The sequence below is a fragment of the Xenopus tropicalis genome, chromosome 1 (assembly GCF_000004195.4).
Source record: "Xenopus tropicalis strain Nigerian chromosome 1, UCB_Xtro_10.0, whole genome shotgun sequence".
Classification (NCBI taxonomy): domain Eukaryota; kingdom Metazoa; phylum Chordata; class Amphibia; order Anura; family Pipidae; genus Xenopus; species Xenopus tropicalis.
Window position 1 is genome coordinate 51,289,219 of NC_030677.2, and position 21,777 is coordinate 51,310,995.

The 21,777-nt window shown below is 39.1% G+C and overlaps 2 protein-coding genes across 4 annotated transcripts in view; both read right to left on the minus strand.

Annotated features, from left to right (window-relative positions):
- Window positions 1-654: 654 nt before the first annotated feature.
- Window positions 655-9,052, minus strand: msmo1 (methylsterol monooxygenase 1). The gene is given in 6 exon segments (NM_001079341.1): window positions 655-1,896; window positions 3,174-3,328; window positions 4,460-4,586; window positions 5,140-5,288; window positions 6,323-6,628; window positions 8,920-9,052. Coding segments are annotated over 5 exon segments (885 nt in total). The 5' UTR covers window positions 6,578-6,628; window positions 8,920-9,052; the 3' UTR covers window positions 655-1,697.
- Window positions 9,053-11,811: 2,759 nt separating this feature from the next.
- Window positions 11,812-21,777, minus strand: part of klhl2 (kelch like family member 2) — a 63,541-nt gene continuing 53,575 nt past the window's right edge. For all 3 annotated transcript variants that reach the window (XM_002934752.5, XM_012955640.3, XM_012955641.3), the window contains exons 12-15: window positions 21,115-21,243; window positions 17,180-17,320; window positions 13,552-13,695; window positions 11,812-12,922 (exon numbers count right to left, since the gene is read on the minus strand). In XM_002934752.5, the coding sequence (XP_002934798.2) occupies window positions 12,894-12,922; window positions 13,552-13,695; window positions 17,180-17,320; window positions 21,115-21,243 (443 nt within the window). In that variant the 3' untranslated portion in view covers window positions 11,812-12,893. The remainder of the gene's footprint in view (window positions 12,923-13,551; window positions 13,696-17,179; window positions 17,321-21,114; window positions 21,244-21,777) is intronic.

Sequence of the window (21,777 nt, forward strand, 5' to 3'; positions counted from 1 at the left end):
ATATTTAATGTGCCTATTCTTAGTAACATTTCAATTGGTCTTCCTTTTCTCAATTTTCCTGCTTCCAAATGGGGATCACTGACCCTGGCAGGCCTTCTCAATTCATATTCCAGTCACTCATTCAAACCACCACCTTGTTGCTCTGGCAAATTGGAACCTAGCAACAAGATAGTTGCTGAAGTTTGAAACTGGAGAACTGCAGAATATCACTGTATGCATTAAACCCCTTTAATAATAATACAATTATACATCTGCATTTGATTGTTTATTTAAAAGGTGATGAAACAGGTGTTGGAGAACTTGGTTTTCACTCTTCAATATGCTCTATTGTGTGATGTATAATATAAATATAAATTATGGAACACTTGGCACCCACAATGCTATTTGTTGCAGTGGTCATACTGTCTGCTAATTGCTGAGGGGAGCTTCAATTAACACCAGCAGGAAGCATCACAAATAGCTCTTTACCCACAATCATTTGGGAGTATAATCTCCAGAATTACACAGCCATTCCTATCTCAGGTATCTTATCAAGGCACAGCAATGCCATACAATCTACCACGTGGTGGTAAAAAAAAAATAACAATTCCAATTAAATAAAGAATGTTCACTAAGTGCAAGAATACATTAATTAAAAAAAATGCTGAAAATAAATTGTGGTTAAAATCATATTTATTTCAGCATAACAAAAGAAAAACTTGCAACAACAAAAATAGAACTCTGAAAACAACGCTGAGGATGACATGTAAGTGCTAAACTGTTTAGTATAGCAAGTGTCTAAAGCAAGAAACCTGGCCAGACTGGCAATTTGTGGATTCTAGCAAATGCCAGAGGGGCTGCTGTAAGCCATAAGCCATAGACAGTCACTATTTATTGGGCTGGTGGGGGCTGTTTGGGCCTCTGTGTACTTGATGAGCCAGGGCCTATTTTTAATCCCAGTCTAGACCTGCAAGTAACCCACTCCCTTTTCTTACATACATGTTGCAGTAAGGCAGAGGTGTCCACAAAGCAACACATCAGCTTGGCTGATCCATCTACCATGATGATCTTAGTAGTGTAAGAGTTATGGCACATGTGGTACTTTTCTAGCCACTCACTAGAGGGTTTCCCAGCTGAAAAGTGCCACTAATGACAGAAGGCCATGCATGATACCTTTTAGCCATCAGGAAAATGCCACAGGTGCCACCAGCCTATGTCTAAAAAAACATATTAAAAGTGCAAACAACCCCTGAACCATATGCAATCAAACTGTACCGTTTAGATCTGTGATTGCCACATTTAATATTAAAGTCAGAGGCTCAAGTCTTGTAAAGACCAATTAAACTTGTTAAATAATTAAAATATATGCATGTGTAAAAAATATACTACATCTCATAATGAGTACTGTGCTGTTAAGGACAATTCCTCTGGTCTGACGTCTGGTTTGCTTTGCTTCTTATCATCATCTTGTAAAAATATTTCAGTTGTGTAAAAGTAGTTTTTATACCATCTTCCTTGCTTCCCATGTCCAAAGCGGAGCTGAACAATGGGTTTGCGGGCCAACAGTTATTGGATCTGTGGGTAATATCCACAATTATTTACCGTCACAGACAAGCTACATACAAGTCTTTGTCCATAAAAAGGCTCTGCTTCCATCTGTGATAGAATAGAATTGGCTGAGATTGGTGATCCGGTAGAAAAGAAAATGAAGAGCTGATTTATTTTGTCTTCTTTTCTGGTTTTGCCTTGACTTTATCCATGTAGTTGTTGTATTGTGAGTCTGTGCTGAGGATTTTGTCCCACCATGTGAATGTTGAGGCGTAGTTACCAACGAAGTTCATGTGATGAAAATCATGGAAACGTGCTCCGGCATAAAATGGGAATAGGTGCAAGGGATTCAGAGGAATGTCGTAGCCACTGGAAAGGAAAGGGTAAATAGGGCATAATACAAAGAACAAAGGAAAGGTTAAATAGGGCATAATACAAAGAACACTTCTGATACATCAGTGTACTACATGTCAGCTGGTACCAAGACACAATTATGATTAAAGGCTCAATCTAACTTATCAGTTATTACTTGTTCTAAATGATACTTAAATGATAGCTCACTACTTGGCATGGCACCAAGGGAGGTTAACTGTCACCATAGATATGCAGCACACTATGGGTCTCCACCCCAAGACAAAGGGGGTCTGGGTACTTTATCTGACCCATCACTCAACTGGCATAAGGCAAATAGTCAAATGGGCTAAAATAGATTGCACACACTCCAGGAAACCAAATATTAAGGAGATCCCACCAAAGTTTTATGCTTCCTGTGACAGGCTTAAGGTCCCCATACATGGGCTGACTATAGCTGCTGATACCGGTCCCTTGGACCGATTCGGCAGCTAATCGGCCCGTGTATGGGCAGAACCGAGCGGCCTGGCCGACCGATATCTGGCCTGAAATTGGCCAGATCTCGGTCGGCCAGGTTAGAAAATCCAGTCGGATCGGGGACCGCATCGGCTCGTTGATGCGGCCCCCGAACCGACTGCACCATAACCACAAATGTAATCCAATCGTTTGGCCCCATCGTTGCTACCCGATATCGCCCACCCGTAGGTGAGGATATCGGGTGAAGATCCGCTCGCTTGGCGACATCGCCAAGCGAGCGGATCTTATAGTGTATGGGCACCTTTAGAGAGTTTACTGTTTTGTTTTAGCACCCCTTTGTCAGTGAAAGATAATCAGGGACATCCGACACCTGACACCCTAACCCTAACAGAAAAAGCAATATATAGTTTTTATGATGAAGGTAAACAACCCATTAAACTGATCATTGTAAACAAACACCTCCAAACTTGTATAAAAGTCACACACCAGAGTTGTCCAAATTTGAGCAGCACTACTGCTAATTTGTGTCGCTTTGAAATGCCCTGGAAAGTAACGGTCAACTGGTAAGTGACAATGGCCTGTGCCATACAAGGTTAAGGGAGATGATTTTGAGTTTTTTTCTTTTTTTTAAAATTTACGGTATTCCTATTGTTTTTAAATTCAGGTGTTGTGCAAAACTGTGTACTGTGTACATAACTGGCCATCTAACAAATATCTAACACACATTACAATAGATGTCCAGAGTATTGCCCATAGCTGATCTGGAACCAATATAAAGAATGTCAAAGATGGCGGAAGGAATTGTGAAGCTGGCTTACCTGTGAACATCTATGGTTTCCAGCAGTCTAACCATCACCCATGCCCACATGAGAACAACGTGATTGCAGAACACCATGATTCCAATGAAAAAGCCAGCCCCAAGTATAAGGGTTTCCAGTGGATGGGCATATTCAGCTTGCATCCCAAAAGGGGACTAGAAAACATAAATTATTTTGTTAGACACAGTCCTCAAAATGATCTCTGCACAATATAATTCATTTTAGAAACAGCAAGCCTAAAATATTTTTTTTTTAAATTAACTTTTTCTGTAAGGTAGATGGTAATATTTTCTATGCGATTGGTCTTGATTTTTTTGCTGTGTGAATTAACATAGTTTGTTCTGGAACTTGTGGTTAAAATAGGCACGGGCCCATTATTCGGAATGACAAATAGGAAGGGGTCTGAATAGAATGACAAGTTTAAAATTAGTCTTTTGGTTTCTATAGCAATATGGCAGCTATGTGTTACATTTAGAAAAACAAACAGAATGTGCCTCATTGAAATAAAAGTATATCCCCTCTTTTTTGGAGGGCTCAATCAGTTGGGCTTATGCAAAAATGATGCACAAATTATGTTTGAACTTCGTGATATAACTAATATTATTTTTAATATTATTTTTTACACAAACATAATTCCAAAGACTGAAAGGAAACCGTGACAGACTATCCCTATACTACTATCTAAGGCTCAGTCATTCAACCCTTCTTCCGCTTTATTCCATTGTTAAGTGATGGATTCTATGACTGCTCTGATTTCCAGAGAATCTGTGTACCACCCGCTATGAAAATTTCAAGTACCAAAATTTACCACTTTTTAATGGAACAAGGTGAGGTTGGGGTGGGATGATTTTGTGAGCGTAAGGGGGGGTTTGAGGAATGGTTCTTATCGCAGTTGCATGTGGTTTTATAACAACATCACATTAGTTTTTTTTCACTGGTGTTAAGATTTGAGTACTTATTGGGATTAGGTGGAGAAAGGCAGCTCTAGCATCGTAGTTGTTTATGAAAATCCCTTTGAAAGGGTAAATAACACGTTTTTTTTTTCTCTCTTTCACCAAATACTAGAATATACTACATATTATAAATAGGTTCACAATAAGTTTTTAGAGCGCAGACAGAGGTATTGTATAACTAAAATCATATTAGTTCTTTGGCTTCCCAGGCACAGAAACATGAAATATGGCAAAAACCTAATCAGACACTGTTGAAAATTTGAAATCTTCTGTGTTCCTGTTAAAAAGCCCAAGTCCAGTCACTGGGTTAGCAGGAAGTTCTACCAAACTCACCGTGAACTCATGGTGCACTTTGTGAATATATTTGTATATCCGTTTGTGGTGCAGGATTCTGTGAAGGAAATAGTGCCAAGCATCTTCAATCACTGCACATCCGAAACACTGGGCACACAGAATATACCTTGAAACAAAAAATAGTGGCAATATTACTTGGTGGGAAGGAAAAAGGAAATATTACATTCAACCTATCCTCCAGGTATTAAGAACATTAATTTCTGTTTGGAGCAAGGCATTTTTGTTTATTTAGACTTCTTTTTTCAAACATTGATTTTTTATATCTTTTGAAATTGTGCAGCAGGTATGGTTCAGTACATATTACTAGTGCTTTATAGGACAAATATATCTTTATAAATAAAATTGCCCTCTCATTAAAGGGAACTATTGTAAATGAAAATGTAATATAAGCTTCATCATGCTGAAATAAGAAACTTTCAATATAAAATCAATTAAAAATTCTAAATTCATTTTTTAAACAAGTTACTCTTCACTATCTCCCTCTCACCACCTCTCTCTGTTCATTAGCCCTTCATGCAGGAGATTTAATACCAGCCCCATACAACAAGATCAGAAGTTGACAATCATAATTTGTAAACTCAGTAAAAAAGTGTAAACTCACAAAAAAGTATATATGGTATAAAATACATTTATAGATATTTGCATCACTTTTTACTCACCATCGTGGCATTGATTCCCAGTCATAGGGAATGTTAAAATATTCCGTAAAATGAAAAGTGCCGAAAATTAAAGGGAACTGAATGCAGAAATGATTAAATAGGAGCATTTTGAAGCATCTCCACTGACTTTCCCATGTCTCTGGTTTATCCTAAAAACAAATAAGCCACTGTGAGTTAGAATAAATAGACTGTCTACAATACATTTGAAATGAGAAATACTGCACCACTTGATTATGATTTATTTGTACACTACAATGCCAAGACATTGAAATGAAGCAACTTCTTTTCCCTCTTATACACTTAGAACACCCAACAGATGACTGCACTTTACAAACATCAAAGTATCAACACTTGTACACTAACATTCTGCTGAGTATGTTTATGAACAAATGTATTCTTTCAAGATAATGTCATACCAGATCATTTTTCACACCAATCATATACAACAGAAGTTCTCTCGCATTTGCAAATATTGCAAAGCATATTCAGCAACATGTGGCTATTATCCCACCAGGCTGAATCTTTTAACTTATTCTCTGGGGATACACAAAGAGCAGTGTGACTTGTAGACTTAGAATCCCACTTGCTACGATTTCAAACATGTGATTGGCCACTCAAAGCTTAAATTTAGAAGCCGCCAATCTCAGTGAGACTGCTGATCTGCCATCTACTGTGCATTCTGCCTAACTGGGAGTTTATAGTTTCTTATTATATACTGGAAGTTGGTGCAATTAAAGTCTATGTCATTGGAGGTTACAGACTGGCAAAATATAGAGAATATATAACTAATGATGGGATAGAAAGTGAATTAAAAACTAGGTGTCTCACACAGGTGTATTAAACAGTTAATCTGCCATGATCTTTAGGGTCATTATCAAAATGCTAGTCAGGACTAGTTTCCCATTATGTGTAGAAAGAGAATGTAATAAATCTGAAAGAAGGTTGGGGCATATTCTGCAGTAGCTACAGCGATGCTTCATGTTTCATAAGGAACAGTGTTTAAGGTGAAGGTACTAGAAGGGCATTATGAGTGCACACTACTCTAGTTTAATGCCTGTAATATTTGTTCATTATGTAAGGTAAAATGAACACACTACTATAAATCCACTTATAGTGCTCCTGATGCCTGGGGTGCAGCTACCACAGTTTTATCAGTGTTTAGAATATATTAAACATTACTCACCTGCTGTATTTTATACTTTTGCATGAAAGGTAAAAACTGGAAAATAAAGCCAGGCAGACAGAAGAGGAAGTAGATTAATTCATGGACCAGCAGGGACCCCCAGGTTGCAATCTGAAACTTTGTGTAATTATCGATCATGTAGGTCCAGGCATACTTAAAAGGCGGTTGCAATGGATTGTCGGGTAAGAGTGTGTCTATGTATTCAGCAGCAATGTAAGCAGAACTCAGTATGCCGGTACTGTCGTTGGAAGCCATTGCTGCTTGCTAGTACTTGAAGGAAGCACGGCAGTGTTGGATTCAGGTGGCCTGCAAACAAGTGGGAAATAAATTTAAATTATTGACTTTTTAAGTTCCCTCACTTAAACTATTTTCAGTAATAAAACATAAGCTTACTAAATATATGATCCTGTACCATGGCCTATAAATAATAAGGACAGTAAAAGTCACCAAGAAATTTTATTACAACATAAAGGCGTGGCCCTAAAGGCCAGGTGCCTCTATACAAGTCACTGATCTATTTTCTAAGGATACTGATAAATTTACAAAAAAAGTACTTCTTGGGGTTAGCAGTTTTTTTGTTATTTTTTAAATAACACTCAACTTTCAAGAGGTATATTCACCCACCCAGGTCTGCACCTGCTATCTGTGGATTGAGGCCACAGATAGTCACTATTTATTGGGCAGGTGAGAGGCTGTTTGTGCCTCTGTGTACTTGAAGTGCCAGGACCTAAACGAATCCCAGTTCAGGCCTGGTCCAACTCACAAAGAAGTGCTAAACATTAGGCTGCAGCTTTCAGGCAGGAAATTTCATTACAGGACATTATAAAATATGGTAAACTTCTGTTACCATCAATTATGAATTGATGAATCAAAACTATGAATCCAAAGTTTGGTTCCCTTTAATTTAAAGAACTGTTTGCTAGTGGAGAACTCTATTCTATCTGTTTTCTTTCGGCAAAGTGGCAAACTGTACTTTTATCTTCTGATTAATATGGCCCTTTATAAAAGCAGCTTTGAGTGCACCTATATACATGAGCATCAAAAAGCATTCAGATCTGTGTTTCTGCCCATTTGTGTGCTTTTTGTACAAGTATAGGACCTATTATACAGAATGGTCAGGACCTGGAGTTTTCCGGATAAGGGATCTTTACGTAATTTGGATCTCTATAACTTAAGTCTGCTTAAAAGCATTTAAAGCATTTATTGAATAAACCCAATAGGCTTGTTTTGCCTCCAGTAAGGATTAATTAGATCTGAGTTGGGATTAAGTACAAGGTTCTGTTTTATTATTACAGAGAAAAAGGAAATCATATTTAAAAATTAGAATTATTTGCTTATAATGGAGTCTATGGGAGATGGCCTTTCTGTAATTCGGGATAACGGGTTTCCGGATAAGGGATCCCATACCTGTTTATGCATTGGATTTGTATACATTATATGCTCATTCAGAGTTCATTAAAATAGAGAAAAAGAACTTTACTTGCTTTCAGAAAATGGGCAGAAACACAATATACGCATTTGGATGCATTCAGCATGCATTTCAGTAGAGACAAATTAAAATGCCCATGTGTAAGGGTCATGTTGTAAGTTTTAAACCCAGGACATGATAATCTGAAGTAAAAAATTGTTGTATTTCATGTATTATTCTAATCATACAGATACATATAAACACTATGAGATACAGAAGTAAAAGATTGCCTTGCTCAGTGGTTCTCAACCTTCCTAATGCCGCGACCCTTTAATACAGTTCCTCATGTTGTGGTGACTCCCAACCATAAAATTATTCCTAAGACCATCAGAAATACGTGTTTTCCGGTGGTCTTAGGCGACCCCTGTGAAAGGGTCGTTCGACCCCCAAAGGGGTCCTGACCCACAGGTTGAGAACCGCTGGCCTTGCTGGTTAGAAATGTCCAAAATGTGAATATTTCTTTGGTTCTGTACTTGACCAAATGCCTTATGTAGTATTCAGTGCATCGCACAACCCTAGTATTTAGTAATAAAAAGAAAAGCTTGTGAAAAATAAAAATGAGTTGGTGTAAACTAGCAAATTAGGAATTATAAAAAGGAAATGCCATTTCCAGCCACAAATTCTGCTCAGAGAGAGGACTGTGACAGAAAGCCTGTATATAAGGGCTGTGCATTATGGCTTGTTTTATTGAATTACCAAAGCCTTTGTTTGGACCAGCAGCCCACGGTCACTATGTACATACTGTCTTATATAGTATATTTTACAAACACAGAAAAAAACAGCAATTTTGCATGAATTTTACCTAACATGAACTAAAAGCAATGGAATTTAAAAATCATACTTCACAGAAACGGTGTCCAACATCATACATGTACTAGGCATTTGTGCCATAGAAAATTTGAAATTGTAATCTCCCTGCAATCCTGTTTTATTCGCTGCGCACACCTTACTGGCGCTACATAAATACTGCATACATGCTAATGACATTTGTACATCACATGGTTCTACATATAAAGTATAACTGGCATGAAACCTGAAACCTGCATATACAGCAGCTACATATATACATATATTTATTACATATTATGACAATACAGACATATATAAGGTAGCAGCGCAGTCATCTCACCTGTGCCTGAGTAGAGGCGTCTGTCGCTCTTGCTCACTTTACACACTACTCACTTTATAGCTTCACCTCTTTTTCTTTCAGCACCGGGACAGGGAACTCCGCGCCCTCACGCACACAACGAGCGATTCCTTTCTACGTCTCTCATTGGAACAAAGCGCAGCGAACTACGTACGTCACCACACCGGGTCGAGTTCTGATTGGCCGACCTTATGGAGTGAGTCTAGGCAGACATAACCCGTCGACCAATCGTTAACAAGCTGTCACTTTTTTTTTTTCTCCGTGGGACACGCCCAACGCAACTCGCTACAACCATGCGGACGTTTCCTGAGTTAAGGCGGGCCTAATGGGTGGTGCGGTTGCCTTGGTGACCGGATGGTAGGTAACCGTGCAGTACGTGATGCGTGCAATGACAAGGGTTCTTCATGTAGGTGCATAGGTGGGCTGATAGCCTTTGCTTATACACCGTAACCTAACGTATGCTTTGTGTTTATGCGAGCTTGCGCGTACTGTACTTACCCCCGCACCATAGTAGTCAGAAATGAGCACCTATAATAATGGTCTATAGTACAGGTAATAGGAGGAATAGGTCTGCACTGTAGTCGGTCAGGTTTAACTACATATAGTAGTGTAAGTGTTAGCAACCAAATAGGTGGCCACTGAAAGCTACAGACTGATTGGTTATGTGACAAATGAAAAGGCAAGTTAAGCTGTTCAAAAAGACTTGCCCAGGAGCCTATAGCGACCAATCTAAAAGCAAACATCTCATTGGGTTATTACATATAGGGGCCACTTCTTTCTTAACTTGCTCTAAAAATATTCAGGCATGTACTTTCTTAACTCAAAAATTAGATGACTATGTTCAGCAGAAACCCAACTTATTGAACAAAGGGCTATACTGCCCTTTTTAAGTTAAGCCATTACTATGACATCATTTATTAACCGCAGTTGTTTAATATCTATTGCAAATAAATTTCATATATTCCTTGTTTTATTCTGGGGTTCAGCAACCTAAAATTTTACCAATTACAGACAATATTGTGAAGCTGATTTTCTACTTCTATCCGGCTAATACAAACTAACAGTTTTTTTTATGGCAGGAGAAATGTTATTAAGGTGATTCCTTCATCAGTAAAACTAAAATAAAACCTATATTTTGAGAAACAATTCATTTTTTTTTACAAAATGCAATACAGCCAAGTTAATAATAAAGTTCCAACTTATTTAGTTCACAAAAGGCAATACAGCCAAGTTAATAATAAAGTTCCAACTTATTTAGTTCATTAAAGTGATACTGACATGGAAAAACTACTTTTTAAAATATGAATCTACATAAAAAGTTACCTATAGGTCATGTTGATCGTTTAATGCTGATAGGGCAGCTTATGTTAGTAATTGTTAGTCAAAATTCTTAAACCTTAAATTCAGTTATAGCTTCTAATGCCAACGGACTCCTGCTGCACAAATATGGCCGCCCCCTCATAGAGGAACATGGGGGATCAGATAGGGCAGTATTTTTCAACCTTTTTTGGGCAAAGGCACACTTGTTTCATGAAAAAAATCACGAGGCACACCACCATTAGAAAATGTTAAAAAATTTAACTCTGTGCCCAGCAGCAGTGTCCCCCTAGTACACTGGTGCCCAGCAGCAGTGCCCCCCTAGTACATTGGTGCCCAGCAGCAGTGCCCCCCTAGTACATTGGTGCCAAGAGCAGTGCCCCCCTAGTACATTGGTGCCCAGCAGCAGTGCCCCCCAGTACATTGGTGCCAAGAGCCAGCCCCCCTAGTACATTGGTGCCCAGCAGTAGTGCCCCCATAAGTCAGTGTGCCCCGTGGCCCCCCCCTAATACATTGGTGCCCAGCAGCATTTTACTTCTGCTCTTCGGCGGCTTCTCCGGTGGCTTCAGCAGCATCTTCGTATCCCTCAGGCGCGCTGCCTCTGCACTTCTGCCTACACGCGACCGCACACAGGCCCTTTTATAACGTTGCGCCCCATGCGTACTGACGTCACCCGTACACACGGGGCGCAACCAATGACAGGGCCCGGATTTTATTAAAGGGGGCCCGAGCTACTAAGAAAAACTGTAGCATCGCCGGGCCCCCTTTGAAAGTAAAAATTGCGGCCCTGCCTACGGCACACCAGGCAACATCTCGCAGCACACTAGTGTGCCGCGGAACAGCGGTTGAAAAACGCTGAGATAAGGAATGTAAAAGAATCTGACAAATACTTTTATGGCAAAATTATAAATAGCATGCAAAGACAATTTTATGTCCAATGTAAAAAAAAAAAAAAAAAAAAAAAAAAAAAAAGGTCAAGTTCACATTATATTGACTTTAATATGTCATAGAATTATCTGTTTTGTGCAGCTTTTTAGTTGCCCTTCATTATTTATTACACATTGCTTTTAGCACAATCTTCTTTTCTCCATGTCCAGCCATGGTCAGCAACCTCAGCATGCAAATAAAACACACAGACTGTGAGGGTTACAGTTTTCTATTCATATTTTGTGCTGCGTATCTTATTCAGACCCAATTCTATCCATTTTCTCATCTCACTTCCAAATTGCTGCCTAGTGGCTAGGGTAATTAAATCAGAGCAATTAGATTTTTTTTTTTTAGATGAAACAAAGTTTGAGAACTGCAGAATAAAATATGTAAAAATTAAACTGAAACTTGTCAAGTACAGTATTTAAGTGACCAGATATGTATGAAAAAAGCAAAGCAGGTCTTTTCATAGTGTTAAGTGCCTGAAAAATTTGAGTTCTGAGTTTATTGCTTGTTAATCTAATCAGTATGAATTACTTATATTATACTTAAGTGTATAGTGTAAGCAAGGCATAAAGCTGTAAGTGAGTGGCCAAACCCAGTTTTAAGAATGGAAACAACAGTCAGGTATGTGAACCAAAATGTTTTATTGAAAGAAAACAAAGGATATCATGTTGGATGTTTCAGTTCATTTTGTAAATCACTAGAATAAACAAAACATTATTCCAAATAATCACAGCCAAACAGTAGCGGATGTACTTTATTCCATTGATATAAAATAATGGTACGCCATTGGCAGAACTGATTAAGCCAATCATGCAAATTCAAGTGACATCCACGAGTTTATTGGAAAACCAAGATCATCTTCGTGCTATGAAACATCTTTAAAAGAAATTACTCTGAATCATGTGCAAAATTATACAAACTTTCATAAATAAGTAATAATTGATCCATGTTTCATATTCATATATAAAAACACATTTGGCAACATAATAATCCCCTCTCCTTCGTCCCCCCCCCCCCCCGGAGTGCCACAAAGCACATTAGTGGGCAAATTTAAATATACACATATAAAAAAAAATACAGATTTAGTTCATAACATAGTACTGGCATAATTTCTAGGTCTTTGACAAAGATAAATAGTGCATACCCAAAAGCCAGACTGCTTTGGGAAAATGAAAGCAGCCTCTACAAATACACGACACACACCAGCACTCGTGCAGCACAGGCACTCACACACACTCACTCCCACGCACACAAGTTTATTCACATAGCTGACTCATACATTTAAGAACTTCTACTGTTCTTACAGCTGTAGATTGAGAAAAAGAAGTTAATTCTCATATGCAGTCTCTGAGAACAGAACAATTGTACTTACTAGGATAGACACATTGGATATCCTCCTTTACGAAACATTCCGTAGACACTTGGTTGACAAAAGCTGGATGATAGAACAATAGCTTTTTTGTCACGTTTAGAAACATATTGTGAAGAAATAGTTCACAACTCGTAGTCCAGACAGCCGCTGCTCCACACAGAATAACTGTGCACATTGCTTCTACCTAAGGTAATCTTCAGTGCCTGCTGTGCTAGACAGCAGGTGAGCTTTTATCTTCCACTGCCTCAGCTTGCAGCGACTAGTAAGGAAGGTCAGAAACCTCTTCATACCTATACGCAGGTAAGACAAATATTGGAAATCTTCTTCCCCTCTATCATAAAGGCTTATCAATAACCGTTACACCTATACAAAAAAGAAGAGCAAAATATATTTCCGATTAAACCAATGAACAAAAGAAAAACATTTTTCATCAAAATATTTTGTACTGATGCAGCGCTATGTAAAAATGTCTGCCACATCTGTAAATGGGAACAATAACAGGCTTTTCTAGAGGTCTGAATGATTATAACACCAGAAGAAACTGGGCTACCAACGCTTTTAAATAATAAAGATGGATTTACAAAAATGTTTTTTCCTGACTATTCAAATTCAGACAATTAACTGAAGGTGAAAATCCCCTTTAAAACTTTCATATTGTTTGTCAGGAATTCCCATAGCACCAGAGCTATGGTTCATTCCGTTCATGCCATCTCCTACTAGTCTGTTCATAATTCATAAAGCTGAATAACCCCAGCAACCAGATAGTGGAGTACAATGGAAATAATGGTGAAGAGTAATAAAACATACAAAAATATATATATTTTTTTTTTAAGTATCAAAATTAAAAGCATTTGCAAATCATCTCACTATATTAAGATCTAACTCCCTTTTATGTGCATTCCTATTATTTAGTAATAGGCAATAGTGCAAAGTCAGAACAGGTATTTGAAAACATAAGCTTTCAGCTCCGGAAACTGCATAAAAACATTTACCTGCATAACTCCTCCCTGTGCTCATACAGGATGGCAAGAGTGTCCATTTGTCAGTGGTTGAGTTGTAATATTCCACAGATGCCAAGTTACATGAGCCATCATCACCTCCAACAACATATAACATTCCTTCCACAGCACAAACACCTGAAAATTATAGAGATACAATCATATAAAGCATTTTTATTTGTTACCTCATTTAACTGCTGACTGGCATAATAAATAAATAAATAAAAAGGCCTAAGGTAATATGTGACAAAAATATTAGAACTGTAAAGCTGCCCATACATGCACTGATAGTATCATACGAAACCTTGTTTCATATGATATTAGGTGCGTGTATGGCGGATCGACAAGCTGACCGATATCGCAAAAGCTTCAGATATTTGTCGTCTTGGCGGGTCAAAAGATTTTGATTGAGCGCCGGAGCAAACTCTGCGTTTAGGGCTGAATCGTCAGGTGGAGATAAAATGCCTATTGTTTCAACCTCCATATCTGATGATTCAGCCCTAAACGTCAATAGAGGGAACAAACTATCTTTCCTGCAATCAGTGGTAATGCCAAAAACTAAAGTGTTTCAAAGTAATTAAAATATAATGTACTGTTGCCCTGCACTGGTAAACCAGGTGTGATTGCTTCAGAAACACTATTAGTTTATATAGTTAAGCCGCTGTGTAGCCATGGGGAGAGCCATTCAAAGCAGAAAAAGAAGAAAATGTGCATCTCTGTATTGGGATTCTACAGAGCTTATATGTTATCTTTTATTTAACCTGTTCCACTTAAGGTGGCCATACACTGTAAAAGCCTTGGTGAGGTCGCCAAGCAATCTTTATCGTCTCCTGATATGCCCACCTACAGGCCCACCCAGGGCCAAAACGATCTAATTAAAATGGCGGGCATAGGAACCGAATCAAAGAGCCGATGCAGTCCACGATCAGACAGAGGAATAAAACCCGCCCGATCGAGATCTGGCCAATTTCAGGCCAGAAGTTGGTCGGGGAGGCCTGTCGATGGTGCCAATACATGGGCAGATAAGCTGCCGAATAGGTCTAAAGGACCGATACCTGCAACTGAATGGCCCATGTATGGCCACTTTTAGCCCTATTCAAAGCTGAATGGCTGCCCCCATGGCTACACAGCAGCTTTGTTTATATATAAACTCTATTCATGTTTCTGAAGCAAACACACCCGTTATACCAGTTCAGGGCAAGAGTACATTATATTTCAAATACTTTTAAAACACTTTCATTTTTTTTGGTGTTACTGTACATTTAATATGGGGCTGCTGCGAGAATGCAAACATGCTGATAATTTATTAAAAAAAACCAAAACAATTAAAATCAGAGGACAGAAATGCTGCATTTATCTTATCTATACACAGATAATGCAGTCAGCTGTTCAAGGACAGTGCACTCTCGCATTATCTACACACAGTATATACAGTTACATGTATGTACACACACACATGCATACTTATAGCTTAGAAAGTTGAATGGTGGTACATTGGCTCCCAAGAAACAAGCTAGTACAGCTTGGGATACATACTAGCTATTGCTGCATCATGTAACAACCTACACAGAGAGACAAATGAACATCCAAATGCCTACTGAAAATGAAATAGTTCTGTCCTTACCCTTCTATACAGTGATCATTATCAACCTGCCAAACTATCAGTCAGATGGATTAATCATTAATTTTATAATCAGTATTGAAAGAAAGACAGAGAAGTGTATGTATTATGAAAAAGGGACAATGTTATGCAACAACTAAAAAAGAACATGCCTAGTTATAGTGCTGTAATTTTTATGCCAAACTCTTAGGTTTTGATGCCCTATAACAATAATGTTCCATGCTTTCACATCAGCTCCCCACTAAAGATCTTGGTGGGACATCTTTTTGAGTGTCAGTGGCACTGCGGCACTGTCCTCTGGACTACTGAGGAGACGCTAAGCTCTTAGGGGTTATAATAAACCATCCATATATTAACAGAAAGTGAAGTTTACATCTCATAGAAGCTGATATTACAGGGCTAATTAAGCAGTAATCAACCATTTCTGATTGATTAGAATTCTAGTGCACTAGTTTCTATTCATACATTTAATGCAAATCTGAATAACAACTAGTCAGCATTGTATGTAAATTACATTGTAATCCAAGAGTTGGGCAGCTAACTGGCAGCAGCCCAGAACATGTGCCGTGAATTAGAAGAGAAAATGGGGAGATACTGGAAGGAAAAGCACTGTTATGGCCTTGAGCTGGTACAGAAGCCCAAAATATAAAAGGTGTAGCACTTCTAGCCCAATTCTTTGGTTAGCTTTAGCCCCTCTAAATCCTTCTTGGCTATTCTGTTGTGTGCACATTTTAAACCCATGTACAGGTCAGAATAAAATTCTTTGTGTACACCACAATTTGTTGTGTGCGGTGGCTTCAAAATGTGTGCATGCCAGGGGAGCACTGCCTGCCTGCATGCATAATGCAGATGGTAAAATTTCACCCAAAAAATAAGGGAACATTTATAAACTTTCATATTTTAGGGGTTTTAGAGTTTTTTGTAACTACAACTAAACTCATGATAGAGAATAAATTTGGTGTAGGCAGATTTCCAATGCCCCCCTTCAATGGTCCATGAAGGATGCCATGAAGCAATTCATGTTACCCTTCATTCCGGTACCAACGGAGTTAAAGCTCTAAAGCAGGTCTTATCACCTATGGACTGTGTTATTGTTTAAAGCCCAGCTGCAGGCACCGCCTCCCTGACTTGGATGGATGAGGTTGTCAAGCCAGCCTTGGTTTGGCCTTTAGGGCTGCGCCACCTGTTGTGGCATAAGTACAGTTCTTTGTTCGAATTGGTAACACCCATACTCATACATAATTATGTTGTATGCTATCATGTCACAGTCTATAATGCTGCCATTTCTGGGGTTCTGACTATATTTTGCGCAGAACCCACGTGCGTGTCTATTAAACCTTACCTTTTTACCTAAAATGACCTTTGGTATCAGAAAGATTTTGTAAAAAATTGTAAATATACCTGCCACTTCTACATGATCTTGACAGATTTTAGATGGCATTTTTTCTTTCTGATTTGTTGCGATTTTGTCACATAATAAATTGCGTACAAATCATGTTCTTTTCTGTGACAAAATCATATTTTTGCTCAAAAAAATACAAATCATGAAAAAAAAACAATTATCGTTGCTAAATGCCCCCCTAATTGTCTGGGGCTGTCTCACATTCTTTGCGACAGAGCTTATGGTTCCATTTCAGGTTTTTACCTTAAGGGAAAAGACATGCGGCAACTAATCCACGCGGCGAAAACCACATGCGCCCAATTTTTTAAAAAGTTGCAAGGACTAATCACTGCGTGTCTCCACCCTGAGGGCAGTGGCAGACGGGGAGATTAGTCTACCCGCGATAAATCTTCGTTACCACAGGTCACTAATCTCCCCACAATGCTATCCCACCGGCAAGAATGTAAACTGCACAAAAAATGTGCCAAAACTGCAGGTGTCGCACACGGAGGTTGAACCCCCCCACAAATTAATGTCATGATACAGGCCTGTAGGTTTTAATAAAGCAGGCCAAGGTATTCCAAAAATCATTCTGCAAGTACCAGAAACAGATATTTAACCTGCATTCCTTCGGCACATGTTCATATCTGCCACTTGCTTCCACGTATTCGTTGAGGGATCAAAAACCTCCACACTTTTCCTCACCAAAGGACCATCGTGTCCACCAACAGCATACAATAAGCCATTTAAGACGCCAACACCTACAAAAATGATACAAAACGAAAAAAGTATTTGCATACAACAGTGAGCAGTCATGCATCAACAATCAGTGAACCATCACTAACGTGACTTGCAAAGAAGCATACATTTTTTTTCTTTGCTGAGAATGTGGGACATTTTTCCCTTTACCCCTTACCCGTCTGATTCCATGGGATTAGAATCTCGCCTTATATGCACCCCCAAATATCTATACTTGACTCAAAATAACAACACCACACAAACACTGCTTTAGGGCAGGGGTGGCGGTCGCGATCGACCGGACCGTTGTGCATCACCGGCTTGATCGAGGTCCACCAGAAATCCATGTGGGATCGACTGGTGGATCGCGATCGACGTATTGGCCACCCCTGCTTTAGAGGAATGCAACAGGGCAATTGCTATTTTACAGCACAGCATAACTGTGCTTTCCAGACTGACAGCATTGGACAGTCTGGTTTGGCCTCACAGGTTGCCTAAACTTACTAAGGGGGTTACTGCTCCTGATGTGCATCACTGGCTTGATCGTGGTCCACCAGAAATCCATGGGGGATCGACTGGTGGATTGCGATCGACGTATTGGCCACCCCTGCTTTAGAGGAATGCAACAGGGCAATTGCTCTTTTACAGCACAGCATAACTGAGCTTTCCAGACTGACAGCATTGGACAGTCTGGTTTGGCCTCACAGGCTGCCTAAACTTACTAAGGGGGTTACTGCTCCTGGGCAAGCTTAGTGCCTTTTATTACATATGGGGGTAAGACTTTGTCTCTGAGAAGTTTTTTTTTTTTTTCACCCATGGGTTTTAACCAAACCTTGTCACCCATTGTTGCTAGGGTGGATTGATGCACGGTACTCTATCAAGTTCCATTTCTACAAAACCTGACATTGGAATAAGCAGTTCTAGTTATATAACTGAAGACAACTCCAGGTTAACCCCATAAGGCACTGAATGACTATTTGTTTTGTCCAGAGTATGTAGAAGTATGATTCAGGCCATTTTTTACCTGCATATAAAACACGGCATCATGAAATGGGTCTAACTAAAGGTGGCCACACACGTGGCAATTTTAGATCTTTTGTGCGACCATCGGTTACACGAAAGATCGTACAATCTGCCACTAAGGACTGAAACGGCAGATAAGGAGGTAGAAACAATAGGATTTCTACCTCCTTCTGCCGATTCAGCCCTGACGGCAGATTTTGCTCAGGCTCCTTCTATGGCACCCGATCAAAATCTTTTAACCGTCCCGATCGGCGAGTCGACCGATATCAGCAGCATCCTGCGATATCAGTCGACTCACCGACTTGCCATACACGCACCGAATATCGTACGAAACGAGGTTTCATACGATATTATCAGTGCATGTATGGCCAGCTTTAGATTCTGAACCATCCCATTTCCCACCTTCCATTCTTCTTAATCAAGGTAATTCCCATGGTGCTGTCTGTGTGGCTGCTGTAAACATAAGGCTAATGGTAACCGATTGGTTGCTTTGGGTTACTGCCAATAGGCAAATTTGCCCAGTGTTGATAAAGGAGCCTTCAGTATGTTCTGGCCGGAATTCAGTGCTGTTTGTAATTTTCTCTGCTGGTGGAAAAAAGCCACATGTGCCTTTATCCTTCAGCACTAAGAATTGTAGCACTGTGGGTAAAAAACACTTCTTGCTAAACTGATCTGTAAAATAAATGAAGGGTAAGACCTTTCTTCAAGCACAAAGAGAAAAGCACCCTGGCAGGAGGTAATCTGATATATCTTTAAAATAATGCAAGCCATAAACAATTAACACAAACACTACCAGCTGGGAATCACTGGGACATTAGCAGCTAGCTTACTATTGGATATTTTTTAGCTCATTCCCTGCCGACAGTAAGGAAGAGATATCTATACATTTCCCTTTGAGGGTTTACCTCTAACTACCTTGAATATATAAATATTAATTCATGCAGTGGCACAAGGAAAGCTGCTTTTTCTCTGGCACAAAGCTCTTCTATGATTTGTACCTAGAGTTATTTTGTGCACAAGTCTCTGCAATGTATTTAACAATGACAAATTATACAGAATATTAAAAAGCTAATGCATCAAGTCATTTTGACAAGGAAGTTTTGAGGCATTTTCACTCAGCTGTCTCTGTTTTCATGGTGATGGCCTCACTACATATTTGAGGGGCTGACTGGTAAGCAGATGAGATAGAGGGCTTGGTGTGTTATAAAAGTTCCAAGTGCCCTAAAATCTCTTTTACAATGCTGCTTTATTATGACAGGTAGAAAGAGATAACAAGATGTCATTAACTGTACAGGTATGGGAACTGTAATTCAGAATGCTCGGGACCTGGGGTTTTCTGGATAAGGGAACTTTCCATAATTTGCATCTCCATAACGCAAATCATTTAAATACTGAATAAACCCAACAAGCATGTTTTCCCTCCAATAAGAATTATATCTTAGTTAAGGTTAAGCACAAGACAATGTTTTATAATTACAGAGAAAAAGGAAATCATTTTTAACAATTAGAATTATTTGCTTATAATGGAGTCTATAAAAGATGGCCTTTTTGTAATTTGGAACTTTCTGGATAATGGCTTGCGGATAACAGATCCCTTACCTGTATTAATTTTAGCCTACTTTGTATTAGACTTTGCTGCCCTCTTATGGGCAATGGGGAACTTCTTTCTGGCATTCAGTAAGTACTCTCCCCAACCTTTTTGCACCAAGCAGCAGCACCATTATGTTTCCCTCCTCAAAGATCTCCTGCAGGAAGGGATTTATGTTGCCTGGCTGCTCCTGGGAACCCCTAGCCACTCCTGACATTGAGTAATTCAAGGGTAAGATTCTTTTTACAGTACTTGGGTGAAAAACAGCAGAAAAAAAAACGTATCTGCATTTCTCAATCCACTCTGACCTCAAGTTACTTTGTCTGGCAACCTACTCCCCAATGTAATGCAAAAGCAGGATCCTGCTTTCCCATGAACTTAAAGGGTTACACAGGGTTTGACACCTTTTGCAATTTGACTCAGAATATCCTCACCTTCTAATTTTGACCCATTAAAATAAATGTGTAATATGCAATATTTCCTAATGGACAGCCTGTATGTCAAAACATCATGAATTATAGTAGACGTGATAACTTTATTCAGAAACAATTTACTTTCAGTTTGTTCGGCTTTTATTCTTTACCACTCAACTGAATACAATCTTGCTGTGACTATACAGGCTTTGCATGAGATTTAATTCAATGTACAGCTTGATAGCAAAAGAAGAAGCCTACAAATAAAATCAGGACTTCAAGCACTGCTTAAAGGTTATTAAAAGCCTCACATAATAGCTAATATTCCTGGACAGCCATCCCTCCCCCACCCAAACAGCACCAGTCTTCCCCCAAATTCTGCCCAGTTTTCCTTACCTGTTGACAGTATCACAGTGGGCTTGAAGGGACCATGTTGTGCTACTGAATCCTCTCTTCAGTAGTCAGCATGGCTTCAACTGCATATGTCGGTGATCACTTACAGGTGAAGATTTAGTGCTGCGAGATGGCGCTCTTCAACCTTGCCATGCTACTGTGCTTTTTATCAACAGGTAAGGAAAGCTGGGCAGATGTGGGGGCAAACTGGTGCCGTTTGTGTATGGGAGGGATGGCTGTCTATAAATACTTTTATGTAAGGGATCATTCTCATTTGAGTACTCACAAGTAGCAATGTGAGTTCTGTTTTTCCAGCTGTGTTTTTCCAAGCTCCAAACACTTGAAAATATTTCCCAATCACCTTGCTTGAATAAAAGCAGTAAAGAAAGATCTTAGTTACCTGCTCCGCTCCTTCTTGTGCCCATTTCTGTAATGTAACTCCATTCATTTGTACTTGGGTTGTAACATTCAACTGTGCTCAGGCACTGTCGAGATGCACCGTCATAACCCCCGACAGCATACAGCATGCCTGTAATGGCCAACACCAGCAAAAAAGGGGATTATAAGCAGGAAATGAAATGCGAATATCATTCATGGATATTTTTTTGCCAGTACAGAAGTCACAGCACATGACAAGATGGCTATATGTAGCAAGTAACAAACAGTCTAGTCTACTGGTATTCAGAGAATCAAAGCAAATATGTGATTTGCTGCTGTGTGTACTGCACTGGACTATTCCCTTTTTAATAATTTTACCCATTTTAATTCTTCATGTATATAAAAATTGTATTTTGCTAGCTATTAATAGTAATATGTATCAGGGATTTGGCCCTACACACTGTATATGTCCATCTGCGTGCAGTTGTTCAAATTAAATAAATTATCTAGACAAATTATAAGTTCCCTCACATGTAAACATACAATTACATATTACAATGTCTTAAATGTCTTCATAAATGACCAAGTTTGGCAATGGCTATAACACTGTTTTCATGAGTTTTTCAAGACAAGTGGTATACATGTTAATATGGTGCCATCTTTACAGTACCTAGTCACAGCACCC